The sequence below is a fragment of the Gambusia affinis genome, linkage group LG16 (assembly GCF_019740435.1).
Source record: "Gambusia affinis linkage group LG16, SWU_Gaff_1.0, whole genome shotgun sequence".
Taxonomy (NCBI): Eukaryota; Metazoa; Chordata; class Actinopteri; order Cyprinodontiformes; family Poeciliidae; genus Gambusia; species Gambusia affinis.
The window spans coordinates 25,591,747-25,610,263 of NC_057883.1; the positions used below are offsets into that span (position 1 = coordinate 25,591,747).

At 38.9% G+C, this 18,517-nt stretch overlaps 1 protein-coding gene and 1 long non-coding RNA gene across 5 annotated transcripts in view; one reads left to right on the forward strand and one right to left on the reverse strand.

Moving 5' to 3' along the window:
• Positions 1 to 17,460, reverse strand: part of stac (SH3 and cysteine rich domain) — a 35,634-nt gene extending 18,174 nt beyond the window's left edge. Inside the window, exons 1-4 of one of the 4 annotated variants that reach the window (XM_044142455.1) lie at positions 16,696 to 17,460; positions 13,359 to 13,391; positions 9,273 to 9,606; positions 5,926 to 6,059 (exon numbers count right to left, since the gene is read on the reverse strand). In XM_044142455.1, coding sequence (XP_043998390.1) covers positions 5,926 to 6,059; positions 9,273 to 9,606; positions 13,359 to 13,391; positions 16,696 to 16,809 — 615 coding nt within the window. In that variant the 5' untranslated portion in view covers positions 16,810 to 17,460. Of the gene's footprint in view, positions 1 to 5,925; positions 6,060 to 9,272; positions 9,607 to 13,358; positions 13,392 to 14,615; positions 14,875 to 16,695 lie in introns of those variants that run through there. The other 3 variants (XM_044142453.1, XM_044142454.1, XM_044142456.1) reach the window with 3 other exon arrangements.
• Positions 14,872 to 16,765, forward strand: LOC122845910. The gene is made up of 3 exons (XR_006373157.1): positions 14,872 to 15,013; positions 16,032 to 16,207; positions 16,689 to 16,765. It is a non-coding gene; the product is annotated as an uncharacterized LOC122845910 (long non-coding RNA).
• Positions 17,461 to 18,517: the final 1,057 nt, after the last annotated feature.

The following is an 18,517-nucleotide window of genomic DNA, read 5'->3' on the forward strand; positions in this document are numbered from 1 at the left end:
ACATTTTTTTAATTTTCTTTATTTCTAATAATACAGTCAGTTATTTTTAATCATCGTTAATTGGAATTTTTCTCATTACCTAGCAACCCCAGCAGAGTTCTGCCTGTTACCTAGCAACCCCAGCAGAGTTCCGCCTGTTACCTAGCAACCCCAGCAGAGTTCCGCCTGTTACCTAGCAACCCCAGCAGAGTTCCGCCTGTTACCTAGCAACCGCAGCAGAGTTCTGCCTGTTACCTAGCAACCCCAGCAGAGTTCTGCCTGTTACCTAGCAACCCCAGCAGAGTTCCGCCTGTTACCTAGCAACCCCAGCAGAGTTCCGCCTGTTACCTAGCAACCCCAGCAGAGTTCCGCCTGTTACCTAGCAACCCCAGTGAAGCTCAGAGAATGTCAGTAAAGAACATGCTTTGTTTTGCTGACAGACGAATCCCAACCTGTTCAGAGAAGCCTAGCAGCCAACAGATCGTATGTTTAAAAGCTTCTTCTTAGAGAAATTATTCAGGTTTAAAAAACACTTTCCAACAGGAAGTCACTTTCCATTCTTTGCAGGAAACCTGAAGGAAGCTGTGAAGATGAGCAGGAGGTGTTGCGGCTTCTCTTTTTGTTTGTGACAGAAACATTCCTCACAAACAAAAAAAACTGAAGAATGAATCACTGATTTTTATCATGAGCAATTCTGTGAATGAATTAAATTCCTTTTCAAATCATGACGCTGCAGATATTGTCCAACATGTGAAGGGCTGTCAGGATCCGAGATTGAAGCAGTGACACACGTCGGCTTATGTTAACAGGAAATACAACGTTTAACAGTCAGAGAAAAAAAGTCTTCAAAGTATGAAACAAATATTTCTCAGGCAGACTTTTTATTGTTTTCTAAATAAAACATTTTAAAATCAACTCAATCAGCGTTTGAGTCACAGTTCAGAGATGCATTTTCATGTCTGGATCCTGTCCTGGCAAATTGTGTTATCACTAGAGAAATAACAATTTTCAAAATGTAGTAGAAAGAAACAAACTAACTAGGCCTTTCTGAATTATGTAAACATTTCAATGATTCTAAGAGTTTTTTGTCAAGAGCCACATTTCTGCAGGTAATTCACCACAGAGAGCTTTTAAATTTCAGGATAGGGTGCCAGTCTGCTATGTCTCTAGCATGCTAATGGTGCTTTAACTTTGTCATCTTTCGATAAATATTTTCATTTTATGAATTCATGTTGAAGCTGGAGGCTTTTCGTTACGTCACACATCGATACCCGACACCCAACCAGCAACAAATCAACTAATTACTTAATAAATTTAGACAAAATTTCTATTTGGACAAGAAACATTAAATTGAATCCCATTATAATACAGATGAAAATTGCTGCAAAAATCCTCCCCAGCCCTTCTGAGTGTGTTTCCTGTCTAAGCTGAATGATTCATATATTTTCAAATGCAGTTTTGCTTACAGAGATTTTAAAATCCATTTTAGATATTTTAGTTTTGGTTCGTTGTTTATTCATGTGGGATATTTGAAATGTTTTCCAGTGTTAAATGTTCTTTTGGAAATAAAGTTTTTACTTTTTCTTTTGCTTATCGTTATCATTTCTGGGACAATTTATTGTCCTGCAGTTGTTGAGTTTTGAAAACTACACCCTGCTCTCCAAAGCTGTCAGTTTTTGTTTTTGGGTCTTTTTGTGGAGTTTGTTAGAAAAAATAAGTTTCAGCTTTAATGCAGCTTTGGAGCATGAAGTCACTTGCTTTTCTACTGGCTGCATTCAGTTTGCCAAGAGAAACAAGCATGGCAGCAAACGCATCCAAGTTTAGAGTTTGCTGAATTTAGAGCTGCACTCCTCTGGGGAAACTTCCCTTTATATGCTTGACCTTTCAACCTGATTTTCCACTCCTGAGAGCCGGTCATATCATCCCAGGAAAAAACATGGCAAGGGGGGAAAGGAGAAAGCAAAGGCTGTGTTGTTGATTTTACAGCTACATCGTTTCCATATGACATTAATTCCCTTTTATCTTGTTTGACACCAACTCTGCGTACTCCAAATGTTCCTAACTGGTTCCAGTTATTGTTGCATAATGGAGACAACAGAGGAGCATTAAGGGGGGAGGGGGCAACCATAAATTATAGGACTTTAAAGGCCTGCAGAGGCTGAGGTGCAGTGTGCAGGATGACAATAAAAAATGCTTCTCCGTCTTCATGAAAACACCAAGACCACCCTGGCAGACGCATCCCTGAGCCAGAAGACCTTCTTCTAATTCAGGTTATAAATGATCCAAAGAGATAAAAGTTGTGACACATTTTTTCCAGATCTTTGTTTTAAACTTTTAAGAAAATGGCCTACAAGTTGAATCACTTCATGGTCCACAAAAAACAGTGACAAAGACTTTCCTGGGAGTGAGAATCCTAAGAAAAGTGTTTGAAGGTAACAAACTCACTGCTGCCACGGCGTTTAGAACCAGAGGACATCAAAACGCTGATTTACTGACTCAACTGAGGAGAATCTACACGTTGGCAGACATACTGGAGCTCAAACTTACAGAAATTGTCAATTATTTATTAATAAATCAGTCAACAGAAGAAGAAATTACATTTTGCCTTGTAAGTATTTATGTTGTGATCCGTGTTTTTCTGTGTTTATTTTGAGTTTCTGAGTTTCCCTCTGATTAGTTCCCAGGTGTGTCTCGTTCCCTGATCCCCTGCTGTGTATTTAGTGTCACCTGTGTGTCTGTGGGTTCCTCGTCTCGTGTGAGTTTGCTCTGTCTGTGTTTGGTCCATCGTGTTTCCTGTTGCTACCAGGGTTGAGCCTCAGCCTGCGTGGTGCCTGGTTTCTTGACTGTTCAGGATTATTGTCACCATTAAATCGTCATCATATAACTCGTCTATAACTCGTCTGTAACTCGTCTATAACTCGTCTATAACTCGTCTATAACTCGTCTATAACTCGCCAGTAACTCGTCATGTAACTCGTCATGTAACTCGTCTGTAACTCGTCATATAACTCGTCATATAACTCGTCTATAACTCGTCATATAACTCGTCTGTAACTCGTCTGTAACTCGTCTGTAACTCGTCATATAACTCGTCATATAACTCGTCTATAACTCGTCATATAACTCGTCTGTAACTCGTCTGTAACTCGTCTGTAACTCGTCATGTAACTCGTCATGTAACTCGTCTGTAACTCGTCTGTAACTCGTCTGTAACTCGTCATGTAACTCGTCATGTAACTCGTCATGTAACTCGTCTGTAACTCGTCTGTAACTCGTCTGTAACTCGTCTGTAACTCGTCTGTAACTCGTCTATAACTCGTCATATAACTCGTCATATAACTCGTCTGTAACTCGTCTGTAACTCGTCATGTAACTCGTCATGTAACTCGTCATGTAACTCGTCTGTAACTCGTCTGTAACTCGTCTGTAACTCGTCTGTAACTCGTCTGTAACTCGTCATGTAACTCGTCTGTAACTCGTCTGTAACTCGTCTGTAACTCGCCAGTAACTCGTCATGTAACTCGTCTGTAACTCGCCAGTAACTCGTCTGTAACTCGTCATATAACTCGTCTATAACTCGTCTATAACTCGTCTATAACTCGTCATATAACTCGTCTGTAACTCGTCTGTAACTCGTCTGTAACTCGTCTGTAACTCGTCATGTAACTCGTCATATAACTCGTCTGTAACTCGTCTGTAACTCGTCTGTAACTCGTCTGTAACTCGTCATGTAACTCGCCTGTAACTCGCCTGTAACTCGTCAATAACTCGTCTATAACTCGTCTGTAACTCGTCTATAACTCGTCTATAACTCGTCTGTAACTCGTCTATAACTCGTCTGTAACTCGTCTATAACTCGTCTATAACTCGTCTGTAACTCGTCTGTAACTCGTCTGTAACTCGTCTGTAACTCGTCTGTAACTCGTCTGTAACTCGTCTATAACTCGTCTGTAACTCGTCTGTAACTCGTCTGTAACTCGTCTGTAACTCGTCTGTAACTCGTCTATAACTCGTCTGTAACTCGTCTGTAACTCGTCTGTAACTCGTCTATAACTCATCATATAACTCGTCTATAACTCGTCTATAACTCGTCTATAACTCGTCTGTAACTCGTCTATAACTCATCATATAACTCGTCTGTAACTCGTCTGTAACTCGTCTATAACTCGTCTATAACTCGTCTATAACTCGTCTGTAACTCGTCTGGATCTGCTGCGTTTCCTCACCGCTTCCACCATCACACTTCATGACAATTTCTGCTGCTTGAAGTTTTTCACGTTTTGTCAAGTTTGAGCCACAGACTTTAATATGTTTATTGGGATTTTATGAGACAAAGTGACACGATAAACTGTGTAGTTATGAAGTAAGTAGAGGATGTGAATTCTTTTATAGGTAAAAATGTGAAAAGTGAGGTTCATGTTGATGAATCAATAAGAATAGAAATGTATGATTCCACAGAGATGAATGCTGTGCTCAACGGCAGCGTTAAAGGTGACGGTTATACTTCCTTAAACAGGTTTGTATGATCAGTGGGCAACAACGGAACATGTTCATTACATTTTTTAAATGATGAGATTTTCATTCTGCCCATTGATCTCCTCCAGAAGGCGCCGTTTTAGGGCCTCTGTCACTTTAAATCCAGATAAGTTGCTAAACAAGTTGCTCCTCAACCAGGTTGCTCCAGCTAATCATTTAACACAGCACTGGCCACGCCCCCAACTGACCAAACCTGCTGGAACTATCCTGGTGTTGCTCGGCAACGGGTTGGGTCTTAGCTGGGGTTGCTAGGTAACGAGACTCAACATTCTGGAGGTTTTACATTTCAGTTATTATTTTATACATATTTTTGCTATAAATAAGCAACATATACTTTTCACACAATCAAGTCGTTTCAGAAACAAACTCTCTGTTTTATTGGGTTAGAAAGAAATGACGACCCTGAAGTTATTATTATTAATTATTATTATTATCTATTTAATTTTTCTTTGGGGTCAATAAAGGATCCAGAACTTTTGTTTAAAAAATTTTAAGTCTTTTTTTAGCCATTTGTTCAAGTTATCATCATGTTGTGACAATATAACAGGTAATCTGTGAAAAAAAAGTATGTATGAGATAATCTGGGAAAAAATTGTTTCTCTGCCTTTTCCCAGTGCCAACTATAAACAACCAATCAGAGTCAGGAGGCGGGGCTTAGTGCTGTCAATCATCCTCTCTTGCTAAGGCTAGTTAGCATAGATGATGACGGGTAAACAGTTCTCCTGTAACGGTAAACTGTTTCTCTGCCATTGGCACATAATCCAGGCATACATGAGCTTGATTGACAGCGCTAAGACCCTCCTGCTCTGCTTGGTTGTTTTTGTTTTTGGAGGAGGTCGATCTTTTCACAGATTATTTGTCTCATAATATACTGGATATGGATAAACATTTCTTTGTAAAAGTTGCTGCTTTAAAGGGTGTGAATACTTTTTATTTAGCTGAATGTTTTCCATCATCTGTGGACAAACTTCATTATTTCAGGACTCCAAACCTTTTGCCTTCTTCTTAAAGTCATGCACATTAAACTGCCTCATGACCTCTGACAGGTCGCCGGAGCGCCGCCATGTTTGTCTTTAACGGGTTACGCTGACCCGTTAATAAAGGGTCATGACCCGGGCTGGACATGATGAAGACGAAGGGGAGCTCTGTGTTTTCAGACGGGGAGCTGCGCTGCTCTTATCTAACACGGATGATATAACGATGATGAGGAGGATGACGACGGCGGTCACAGATGCGCTGGCACACTGACACATAAAGTGTGATTTCTGAATCAGCACATTCTGGTGGGAAAGAGACACTTTTCATATTTCAACGTGTCTGTTTTGGTTGCTGTTGCTGTGCTGACTGACTTCCCTCACAGACGCCCAAACTGGTAAAAGTGCCCGATGCGCCGTGCGGTCTGCGTCTCACCAGTTTCCCCATGCAACGCTGCTGGCCGACTCCGTTCTCACATTTGTGGTGCAGGCTCATCTTGCAGGCTTTACAGCGCAGGCCATGCTTCGCCGTGTTTCCTGCCAGGAACACCACGTGCTTGGCTGTTGTTCCTGATGCAAACAAAATGGAGGGAAAACGGTTTAGAAGTAAACCAACAACCCACTTCCAGCCAGAAAACCTGGAGAAGATTTTCCCAGATGCCCTCAGTGTTCATGTCTGTGTGAAAATGTAGCCATGCAGAGGTGAGCAGAGGGGATTGAAGATGATCTAATCCAATGTTTAACAATGTAAGATTAGCTGCTTTTCCATTACAAATGTGTGAAAAACTTTTTCAATATTCTGCTAATGTCGAAAAAATATTTTCACAATTGCAGTGACTCCATTAAATAAGAAACACAATTTAAAATCACACCTGAATAAGTTTGTTTTTGCAATAAGTCATTAAGAACATGCAGCTCCATCAGCCTAAAACTACTTCCTGTCGCCTTCTTCATCACTTCCACCAGTAGAAACGTCTGGTTGTTGATCATGTGACTCCTGATGCCAAAAAAGTTTTTCTATCGTAATTTTGCAACGACCTCATCCCAGGCCAAATGTTTTTATCAAAAAAACAGTGTTTTGAATTTGGAGCATTTCCATTAAGAAACTTAACTTTCAAAATGTCAAATTGCACAAATATATGATCTGGAAACACAACCAGTCTCTGGTTCTGCAGAACTGTTTGCCAGGATTACAGGACTTGCACATCTGTATCATAAATAGCAAACAATTTTTAAAAAATAGGTAAAATATAACTTCATTTTCTTTGCTTGCTTTTTTGTGAAATCCATGTTAAAACTTTATAAAGGTTCAGTAGATCACTAAAATGTTTAAATCTAAAACAATTAATTGGATTAATTGTGGTTAATCAATTATTGACAGAATTGTCAACAAATTTAGCAATCAAATAATCGTTAAGTGGAATGTACCAAGAAGAACAAACTAACACGGGTAATGAAGACAAAACTGTACAAAAATATAAATATAATATATTTAAGATAAATATAAATGCATTTAAGAAAGAAAAAGTTTTTGTCTGCATGAATGTTTTAGGAAGAACTGCAGCTTCACCTGCTGTTTGGTTTCAGTCGACATCCACAGATTAAGAAAAGTAAAGAAAGTAAAAATCTCCATTGGTTCACAGATCACAACATCAGCAGCAGCAGCGGAAAGCAATGCACATTTTTCACCTCAAATTAGATCAAGTAATTATGTCCTTTAACGAGCAGCTCGTGTTTCACAGCCTGGTCAGCGGATCTGTAAGAACGGAAACCTTTTAGGATTAAGATGTTAGTCTGTCTCTGAGGAAACTCAGGAACAGGAAGTCAAATATTTTCTCGTTAGGAAACTTTTATGCTGACCTGAGATAATAAACACCAGAACTGTTCCTTTCTCTGAGCGTTTAAAACGTTAAATATGTTTGAACTGGAGGTGAAGACGGTTGTGAAGAAACTGCAATCATCAGGGCTGGAACAAGAAATCGATTAGTCACCATTAATCAGATTATCTCAATTAATCAATTATTAATTGTCTGTTTTATGTGTTTCAGTGTACAGCACTTTGGCCAAGACTGTTGTTTTAAAGTAAACTGGAAATAAAATTGTATTGTCCTGAAAGAAACATCAACTAGTTTAGAATTTATTAGTTAACTGGATCATATAGAGTCAAAGCAGAACCTAATGAAGCTAAAGCTGAACAAAATAAACACATATAAAAACATCTTTATCTATAAACATCTTTTACTCAAGAGGCACTTTTTGTTTCCTCTGGTTCAAGGTCACTACAGGAAATGCATTTTATTTTTTTCCTTTGAAGCCCTAAAATATTTTATTGTATTTGAAATATTGAATAAAAGTGAATAAGTGAAAAATGAAATAATCACCAAGCCCATCAATCTTTTGTTTAAGAGACGGAACAATTCAAACCCAAGGGTCCGTTTATCAGCTAGAATAAATGATGATATTTAATATTGTAACCACAGCATTTGGTTAATATGATCATTAATTCCACAAATGAAACTTTCTATCTAAAGGCTGTTTTCAGAGTGGAAGGTAAAGAGACATTTACACGTCTCTTTACCTTTCAGTGCTGGTTTTATGCAGTCATGTGTTCCTGACATGATGCCCATCAATATTCATGGATTATAAGAATATCTGCTGCCAGAGAACTGGGACCAACTGACCAGGGAAGGACAGACGGAGGGACTGGACTCAGATTGGGCTGAATAATCTGTCAGACTGAGCTGCAGTTCTCTCATTTATCAAATATCTTCTGTTAGAAAGTGAATGTAAAGCTGAGGAAAAAAAACACTCAGCTGTTTTTTTTGTAAATGTTTAGGAGGAACATGTTAATGTTTTCTGGTGTCTGGAAAAGGAGCAAACCTCCAGAATGTGACGTCACAAATCTGCAGGCACCGTTACCTAGCAACGCGGGATGACTCCGCCCGTTACCTAGCAACCCAAGCAGAATTCCAGAACTTTTGGTCAGGTGGTTTTATCGCTGTATAATGGCTGCTGGAAAAAACTAGTCTTTTGTTGTTGACTCAACATCTGGAAACCACTTGCTGCATTCTTGTTGGTTTTGCAGAAGGCTCCACTTCTGCTTTTCAAAGACGTACGGTTGTTTGTGCCTCTTCTTGGAGCCATTTTCACCTGCGTCGGTCTAAATAACAAATTTTGCTGGACAATAAATTGTGCCATAAGTTATTGCGATAGACATTATTATTGTTGTTTGGAGACCATTTTCAAGCAACATAATGGTAATAATAATGCAAGAACACATTCTCAAAGACCAATGAACTTTAAGTTCTGATGAACATTGAACACTAGAACTGGAAGACATTTTAAAATCCATCACAAATAAACAAAACAACAGAAACAACAAATAAAATGAATCATGAAGTCTCCTTAAACAAAACTGTTTTTTCTGTCCTCCAGGTTTTGGTAGAAAGAACGAGAGAAAAACAATAAATCATTGAGTTAGTTTTAATTATGATGCCATTAATTGATTCATTTTGCGAGTTCGGAACAAGGCGAGAGGTCGCTCTAAGCTTATGGCTTGTTTACTGTTGTCATAGCAACTCCATAGCAACATGGCTGTCAGCCACAAAGTCCATGGATGTAAAGGCAGAAGAATAAAATCATAACTTGTAGTGAACATGTTCTGTTGTTGCCCTTTAACCTATGCTAACCTGTTTGAGGAAGCCTGATAGTTTTCCTTCCTCTCCTGATCTCACGTCTCTGAAACACGGATCACGTCAGCAGAGGGCGGCGTTCCAACCATACCTACTATCATGTGGTTGCAGACGTCGCAGAACGTGGGCTTCTTGAAGATGTGCTCCATGAAGCAGTGTCCCGCCGAGTCCACCTGCAGCGGGTTGCGCGCCTGCGAGCGCGACGTTGGCGGCGGGGCGGAGGGGATGGCGGGCGGGACCGGCGGGATCTGCAGGCTGGCGGTGTGCGGCGGGGCCATCCCGATGTTGCAGAGATGGCCCGTGCTGCTGCTCACATCCGACAGGAGCTCCGTCTTGTTCTCGCTGCTGTTCCGGAAGAAGTTGTCGGCGCTCTTGCTGCGGATGCTCTTCGTCTTGAAGGAAAGCGAGCGTTTGAGTCTCTGCAGCTGGAAGACGAGAGAAGATGAAAAGGTAGAGCAGGTTTGTATTAATAATCGACCCCAAAAGGGGCTGAGCTTCCAGTAACCAGGTAATGGTTACTGCTTGTTACTGGTTTTGTTGACTTTATGGTGTCTTTTCTGACTTCATATTTTTGTGTTTTTATGAAATAAAGCACTTTGAGCTGCCTTGCTGCTGAAATGTGCTATTCAAATAAACTTCACTGATTGATTGATGATTGCTCAATTTGACATTTTGAAAATAAATTTGCTTATTTACACAGCAGAAAGACAAGATTTTACCAAATATCTTTGGTCTCGTTTCTAGAGCAACTGTCTTATTCCTGCTCTTTCTGTAACCCTTCAGGAAGTCACTATAACTCGGCTCATTTATTAACCCTTTAACCAAGATTTTATCAGCATTTCACTGAGAAGGAAGAACCATGACCTCAGCAGATGCGTGGTTCAGACAGGTGTTTGCTAATTGCTGCTGGCTAGTCTAAAGGAGCAGCTCTACGAGGCAGAAGCTGCAGCTCTGAGGAGGAGCTTTGCTGTGGAAGGCGGGGCTACGTCCACCCAGGCGTTCTGCACATGGTTGCCATGGAAATTAAAAGATTTCTCAAACATGCATGAAAGAATCAAATCTACACTCCAGACTTGTTTCTGATGGGGGAATAAAATTATAACATGATGTTAAGCTAAAAAAAAGTCTATTTCACACAACAGTTACTTTAATTGTATTTTTTAGACCTTATAGTTGGTGTTTAGATATTGTTAAAAATGTCTTCCAATGACAAATAATTAGCAAGGCATATTTTGAAATTTCTGGTCAACTTTAAACTAGTTTTAACTAAAACCACAGTTTGCTGGGCAGTTATGGGATGTTTATCAGCAGATTTATTTTGTTAGAGTCCATCTGAGAATCTGTGGCAAGACTTGAAAACTAAAGTTCCCAGATGCTCCACTTGAGCTTCAGCTGCTTCAAAAAGAAAAAGTGCCATTGTTTTATTCTCTAGATTTATAAATCTGATGGCGATGCCCCAGAAGTCCCTCATCACAGTGAAAGACTGTTGGAAAACGAAGCGCTGTGGTTTCACTGCACCAAAATGGGTAAAAGTTAAAGGGTGGAGACCTTTACAGGGCACCGTGAGCGTCTTCTTCTGCGTTCACATGCAGTTCATCCAAAACACGAAGGCTGAAACTGCAGCGCTGCTCGCTGAATTAACACATTGTGCACACGCTGGTTTTGCTTGTCATTTTTCCTGATCACGGCTCTGCAAATCGTTCTGAGTCACTGCAGCTGGGCCACAGCGAATCAATTCCCTGGGTCACTCTGGAAACAATCAATTTACAGCCTTTCTCTCCTGTTACCTCCCACACACACTTTCACAAGCAAACAGAAATACCTCCATGTTACATTAAATTACTTCTGAAAATAAACCTCATTTACAGAAAAGCTGGGAAATTCTCTGAAATCCTTCAAAACCTTAAAGCGGTTTCAGTCCTGCTAGCATTGCTGTCGTATTTATAAAATAAATATGAATAGATGTAGAATCTGGCGCCAGTAAAGACAAAAGGCAAATGTCACATTTGAGCATGAAAAGCAGCTCATCATTTTGCATATCAGCTCCTAAAAACTGTAAATAATATTTCTGTGGGCAAAAGCAACAAGCTAACGTTGCATTAGTGGCATTTGACCTTTGAGAAGCTCAGAAATGACGCAAGATTACAACAATTTACCAAGTATTTATGGTCTAATTTCTAGATCAAATATCTTAGAACACTTGAATTGAGACAAAACCAAATTAAAAATAAGTTTTAGAAAATTATACTGAGTCAGTAATTCTTTAACTGATGAAAAACTTCTAGCTTCATTGGCAGATTATTTCCACGAACAACAAGGCACTTTAAATTGTTAAAAGTTAAATAATCAGCCAATGAAACTTGTACTTTTTCATCAATATTAAAGAACTTAAAACAAAGTCCAAAATCTTGCTGACAACTTAGTTTGTCTTCATTCAAGTGAGGAAGATATTTTCACTAGAAACTGGATCAAAAATATTTGGCAAGATCTTTTTTTTTTGCAGTGATAAATCTGGATAAATCTGAATTTATTTTGATATTCAGACTTTTCTATGTTTCAGAAGTGATAAAGGAAATACAGGCAAGTGGAAAAGTCATGCATTAGGGTTTGTTGTGGGTGTTGAGCTGATGCAGAAGCAAATGTTGCGGTTTTTCAGCGTTTTTGCCACCAGCTCTCAGAAATGTAGGGCTGGACAATAAATCAATAACAATAAATATTGTGATAGACACCTGATCAATATTAACAGATAATAAATCTGATAGAATATTCAACATATTTTCACTGAACTCCCTTCTAGAGCCAAACAGGTGGAATCAACTAACTGACTCATTCTTTGGTTACCTAGCAACTGACTCATTCTTTGGTTACCTAGCAACTGACTCATTCTTTGGTTACCTAGCAACTGACTCATTCTTTGGTTACCTAGCAACTGACTCATTCTTTGGTTACCTAGCAACAACATGCTGAGTAGCAGTTTCATGTTTCGCTACAGTGCCTCATAACTGCTAAAAAATAAAAAACTTTGTAGAGTGAAAGTTGCTGCTAAAGCTGTAAAGGTCAGGCATCATTTTTTAATATTAAAGATATTTAAAAACAAAAAATGGATCAAGATTTATGAATATCACTGAAGTGAAACGTTTGTGATGCGATTCAGTTTCAGTGATTTCCAATCAAATATTTAATTTAATATCATTATTACAAATGCATTAAAATATGTACAGTTAAAAATGTAATCATAAGCATGATGCTGCCACCACCATGTTTCACTCAGGAAAGGGTGAGTCCAGGTGATCAGTGTTAGTGTTTCGCCAAACGTTTAATGCACAACTAAGATCATTTTTATAACTTCCTCCCTGCCAGACACAATAAATAAACATGGAAATTTGTGGTTTTGTTGGGACAAAATGTGAAAAATGTGTCCTGGGCAAAACGGCTCAAAATAAATCTCTGATTTTCTTCATAACACAGCCAGATTTTTTTTTTATTGCTTTCTTTACCAAGAAAATAAATGACAAATGCTGAAAAAATATTTTCAAAAAGTCAATTACATTTTCATCAATCCTTCTGGATTATAAAATTATAAAATTACAAGAAGTTGTTTTATTGAGAACAAAACTTTAATATCTATCTTGATCTGACTCGGTTCAAATGTTTCTTCTAAATAAACACATTTCAAATTAATACAATCAGAGCTAAAAAACTAAATCCTTTAAAAAAAACAAACAGTTTTTGCGACGCTTTTGATTTTTAAGTCAATTTAAAGGCTCATTTTCTTTCATTTTGAAAACTTCCCAACCTTTCTGGTGATGCAGTTGGTGGATTAAACATTATTTGTGTAATTTTATCATCCGTCTTCTTTTTGCTGCTGCAACAAATACAGAGCGGTGAGGGAAATGTGTGCATGCAGCTCATGCATCAGGTTTATGGGAGCCATCATAAAGCAGGAAGGGTTAAACAAACCGCAGCTGCTACTCACTGCTGAAGATTCAAATCTTAATCACATGCAGAAGAAGAAGTGCCAGCTATAAGTATGGGTGATGATGGATTTAACTGGATTCCTTAAAGTGATTTTACTTTAAAAGCACTAAAAGTTTTTATCTATACATGTGCATGCAGGTATGCTTTTATATAACGAAGGCCTAAAATCAGCTGAGTTTACACAGGAGTGGAGGCTCACCTTGCGCTTCTGGTGCTCAGGTCTCACAGTATTCTTAAAAGGAGGAATGAAAACACAGACACAGCTTTACTACTAGGGAACTTTTCTACTTTTTCTATCAACAAAGCGTCCGGTGTGGCACTGCAGCTCGTTTTGATTCAGATTTAAACTGTCAGTACAGGTGAAGCTAAACTAGACCAGCTTTCTGACATTTAGAGCGAGAGCCGGCCTGCTGGGTCCTGTGTGGGAGTTTTTGGGACAGGAGAGGAGAAGAGAAGAGCGGACGACTACAGTCCAATAATGTGCTGCTAATTGTAGGAGGCCGGCCAACATGTGACCCACATAGACAACGCCAGAGGCAGCTATAAATCTCTGCTGCTCAGCTTCCATCAGGAACAAGCAGAAAGTGCAAAACTACTTTAGGTTAGCCACAATTATTAGAGCCAAAATTAATCACTTTTTACTCTAATTTATTCAGGAAACTCCTTCTAACTTGTTGATTCAATAAAACAGAATGCAAAAAACAATAATTATATAAAGTAAGATAAAATGGGTTAAAATGAGTTTTGTAACTTACCTGGCTCACTCTTACACTGTAAAAACAAGATTTAACCAAGTATTTATATCTAGTGTAAATATCTAAGAACACTTGAAATAAGAAAAATGAACTTAAAGTAACTTTTCAGACTTAAAGTCCATTTGATTCTTCAATGTTGATGGAAAAGTTCTTGTTCCACTGGGAAATTATTTCACTTATAGCTAAACACTTTTCCACACGACATAAGTGAAATAATTTGTAGGTTTTTTAATAAAAATTAAGAAATTATTTATTGAAAATAAGCTCCTATGTCTTGCTAAAAGGTCATCCACAAGTAAGTTTTGTCTTATTCCAAGTGTATTCAGATATTTCCACTTGAAACAAGACTAAAAATACTTTATAAGATTTTGTGTTTTTGCAGTGTAAAGTTGCAAGGTGTCAATTGATCAGTTAATCTAAAGTTGAGTAATCTTAGATTGATAAACAGCCATTTTCTCTTGTATCTAAAGGGCCGACCGTCTAGCATAAAGAAATAGTTTTTTCATAATATGCTGAATTTAACAAAAACATCATTAAATTTTAGCATCATTTTGTCAGAAATCATTTTGTTAGAAAACTGACTGAATAAACAGAATAATAAAATTATAAAATATAACTAAATGGGAACTTCTTAAGTAGCTGAATAAAAATAAATAATTAAAAGGTGTAAAGAATAAAATACGTAAAAGACAAAGAATTACTGTTTGTGGTGTTGAAGCTTTTCTCCATGAAGCGCTCAGCTTCGTAGCAACCCAGTAAGTTTTTAAATGAAAAGTTGAAACAGCTCCGAGATGCAGCTCGGCTGGATGAACCGCGATTTCAGGTCAAATTTGAGGAACTTGTGAGAGTTTATATTTTTAAACAGAACCGCATAATGTGCATTTTGAACTCCAAACCGGACTGTGTTTGGACCGTTACTCGTCAGCTTTAGTGTGGCCGTCCGCCATTTCTGTTTGTGAATCGCTGGCTCCGCTTAAGGGTGACCAGCGGCGCCCCTGCTGGATGGCGGCCAAACTACAACTCTAAATGAAGGTCAAAGTGGTCGTTATCAGTTAATGAGAAGCTGCTCCATCAGCTTCTCAGCTGAATGAAAGTTAAGGTGAAACTTAAGGAAATTGTGAATGTTTACATTTCAAAACTGAATCGCATGAAGTGCATTTTGCCTCCCAAACCGGATTCTGTTTGGACTGGTTCTCCTTTCCGTTCTGGTTTGGCCGCCATCTTTGTGGCTCCGATTAAGGATGACCAGCCCAAACTACAAAACTGAAAGAAGGTCTAACGTTATTAGTTAATCTATTGGAACAAATTTTAACCTAATAAACCATTAATTGACAATTACTAGAACTATGAAGGGGGTTCTTTTTGAAATGAACCAGTGTTTTTCTAACATCTAATTTCAAGCATGCACACACCCTCAGTCATGATTTCTTAAACATGGTGAAGCTCGTTAATGTCCACCCTGCTGCTTTCTCAAACGTGAAACAAGCAGGTGCTGCTATTTAAAAGCACCAACTAGCAGATCATTAGTAGGGCTGTCACATAACACATTTTAATAGTTGATAAATTGTGCAAGAAAATATTTGATTGTTCTAGCAATTAATTGATTAATTAGCAAAATGGCTTAAGCTTATTTTATACAATGTTTAGAAACATGTTTAAAAGTGCTAATAAACAATTACATCTCTTTTTCTTCAAAAGAAAAAAAATATCTAAAATGCAGTAACATTAATGCTAATAACGTAAAGCTAATTCCTTCAGGGTATACATGCAGATTTTTATGATGCATCTGCAGCTAAAAAAATACAAATTAAATGCTTACTTACACCTTTTCTGTGTTACTTAACATCAGTGCAGTGAAGAGCTACGTTTTCAATTAACCAATTAATAATTGGAGAATTGTACATAATTTGAACCAGGTGAAGCTAAAACTGTCACTTGAGGACTTCAACTTATTTACATAATTACTGGTTTGAATATGTTGTTCTTTCAGCAAATTGCCTTTTTAAAAGTCTGTTTAATCTAGTCATTGATTAATGATTATTAAGTTAGTTGATGATTATTTTAGTAATAAATTAATCACGAATAATCCAATTAATCTTTTCATCCTTACATTTTAGAGATAAATTCCTCTGAGTTATGAAGCTTGACCCAAACTGGAGCATCAACAGGACAATGACAACAAACCCAGACTGGAATCTAGAACAGCTGCAGAAAAACAACCAAAGTGCTGCAACAGTCCAAGTCTAGACTTTAACCTGGTGGAAACTTAAAGTCCATCATCTTGGACTTTAAGGTTGGAATGAAGAGTCCTTCACATTTATGTGATATGAGCGATCCAAACAGAGAACTGCTGCAGAGAGATTTTACTTCTAAAAGTGCAGTTATGCACTCTCCATTTTAGCTCCTTCAAAACATTAACAGTTAATAAACAATAACTGAGCGGAATCGGTTTTTTGCTCTCTTAAATTCAGATTTAAATCAAAATAAGTCGATTTGAAACCATTTTTGCTGATTCCTAAGATGGCCAGGTTGGTGCATTTTCATCTGGTTCTCTAGTAAATAATAACATTTCTGATTATTGTTCACCGATATGTACGTCATTATGTCTCTGTCAGGGTGAAACTGTAAATATCCTAACATAATCCCTCTCTGATTGATTTTAGAACTACTTTGAAACTACTGTTGCTGTTTAGCTGATTTGACCGAAGTTTCTTGTTTCTAAGACTTGCATCCTGTTAAAACTCGAGAGTTGATTGGGAATATATGATTTCCAGGGCAGACCTTGGTTTCCTGCTGGCTGGCGCTCATCGTCGGGGATTGTAGAGCTTCATCCTGGTCCTGCTCGTCCTCTTTGCCTCCGCTGTCGTCCTGAACTGCGTTCGCCGGTGGGATCATCCTGTCTTTCTGTGTGCTCTGTTAGAAAAAACGCTGCTGCCCTTCAGAGTGGAAAGCTCGTTTCCACTCCCCCAACCCGAAACAGTCACAGCGAAGTCATCCAGAACCGAGTGACACAGGAGGAGGAAGAAAGAAACATCCGAGAGGAAATAAGCAGATGCGAAAGGAAAGAGGAGGTTTCTGAACTAAACTGCGTCCCGCTTCGGCTCCAGCTGCGTGGCGTGGCGTCGTGCGTAAACCTCCCAAGACGTTTCCAAGAACACGCTGCGCGCTTTACGCCTTGCAGCGCCCGAACCGGCGGCTTTAAGGGAAGATCCGGACGGGGAAGGAGGAGAAATCCGACGTCGTCACTGCGTGTTGTCAAAATGTAAATTTCCAGAACACGGAGGCAACACGCCCACTAGCATAAACATGGGCAGCCCACTCCACGCGTGGCTCTTGTTTCTGGAGCGAGCGCGTTACTTAATACACTTGAACTTTCGCACAGGTTTTCACCATGACTTTAGTTCTGGTCACATTAACTTCCCCACAGATTATGTTTTCCTTCATGGTATGAGAATCTTTAAGATGATTTATCTTTATGGTCAAACTTCTTTATTTTTCATGTCTGCATCTTCTTTTCGGTGTTGGAGGTTGTTAATGTGAACACAATTTAAAACAAATAAATAACTTGACAGTCATGTTTTTGTATAAGGCAGAGTACCCAGAAAGAAAACTATCCACTCACAAGGAGAGCATGCAAACTGAAATTAAGCAGTCGAATAATCTTTAGTAGTGCCATTTTAAAGCTCAATCAAGTAACCATGTTACCTTCAGTTGTAAAAAACGCAATATATACTAAATGTGCGGCAAACTAACGGTGTTGTAGAGCCACACTGGATTAACGCGGTGAATTTCAAACTGCTTCAACACACTCCAGGTCTCTTCAGGTTGTTGCAATCATCAATTTATTCCACTTTGACAGCCATACTTCAGACTTTACCAAGACCGACCGACACATCCTGACCAGGCTACACCATACAATGGTGCCAACAATAAGCGACATTACAGCACAGTCAACAGAAATGACGACCACCACCGGCGTCCTCATACATACTAAACCGGCGCGCAGGTTTGGCTCCCATTCATACCTTAGTGAAAAGCCACGCCCACCTGGACACGCCCGTCTGGACACGCCCACCTGGACACTCCCACCACCCAAGTGTCAAAACCGTGAGCTCCTGCCACATCACTAATTGCTTATTTCAATCATATGGCTCTTACATATACGTATTTTTTACATTCTGATTTAATGTCAAGAAATTGAGCCTGTCTCTTTAAAAACTTCGCCTTCAGGAAATCATCACAATATGGCTCCTCAGCAACAATTTTACCAGCATTTCACTGAGAAGTAGCTTCTATAGTCATCTTAATACATGCTGCAGTTCCACCAGGTGTTCGCTAACTGCTGCTGGCTAGTCTGAAGGAGTTGAGTGGGGGAGGGCTGCTCTGTGAGGTGGAAGGGGACTTCAGCGCAGGGCATTCTGGGTAAATACAACCAAAACAAACATGCTAGCTTAGCGCTAGCAAGAAAAAAAACCAAACACTACCATTTTTGTTTTCATTTTTCCAAAGAAGGAAGTTGCGCTCAATGGCTTCTTCGTTTCCTTCTGTGTTTTTTAATGCAGCGCCCCCACAGGTGAGGAGGGGAACAGGTTTTTCAGATAGT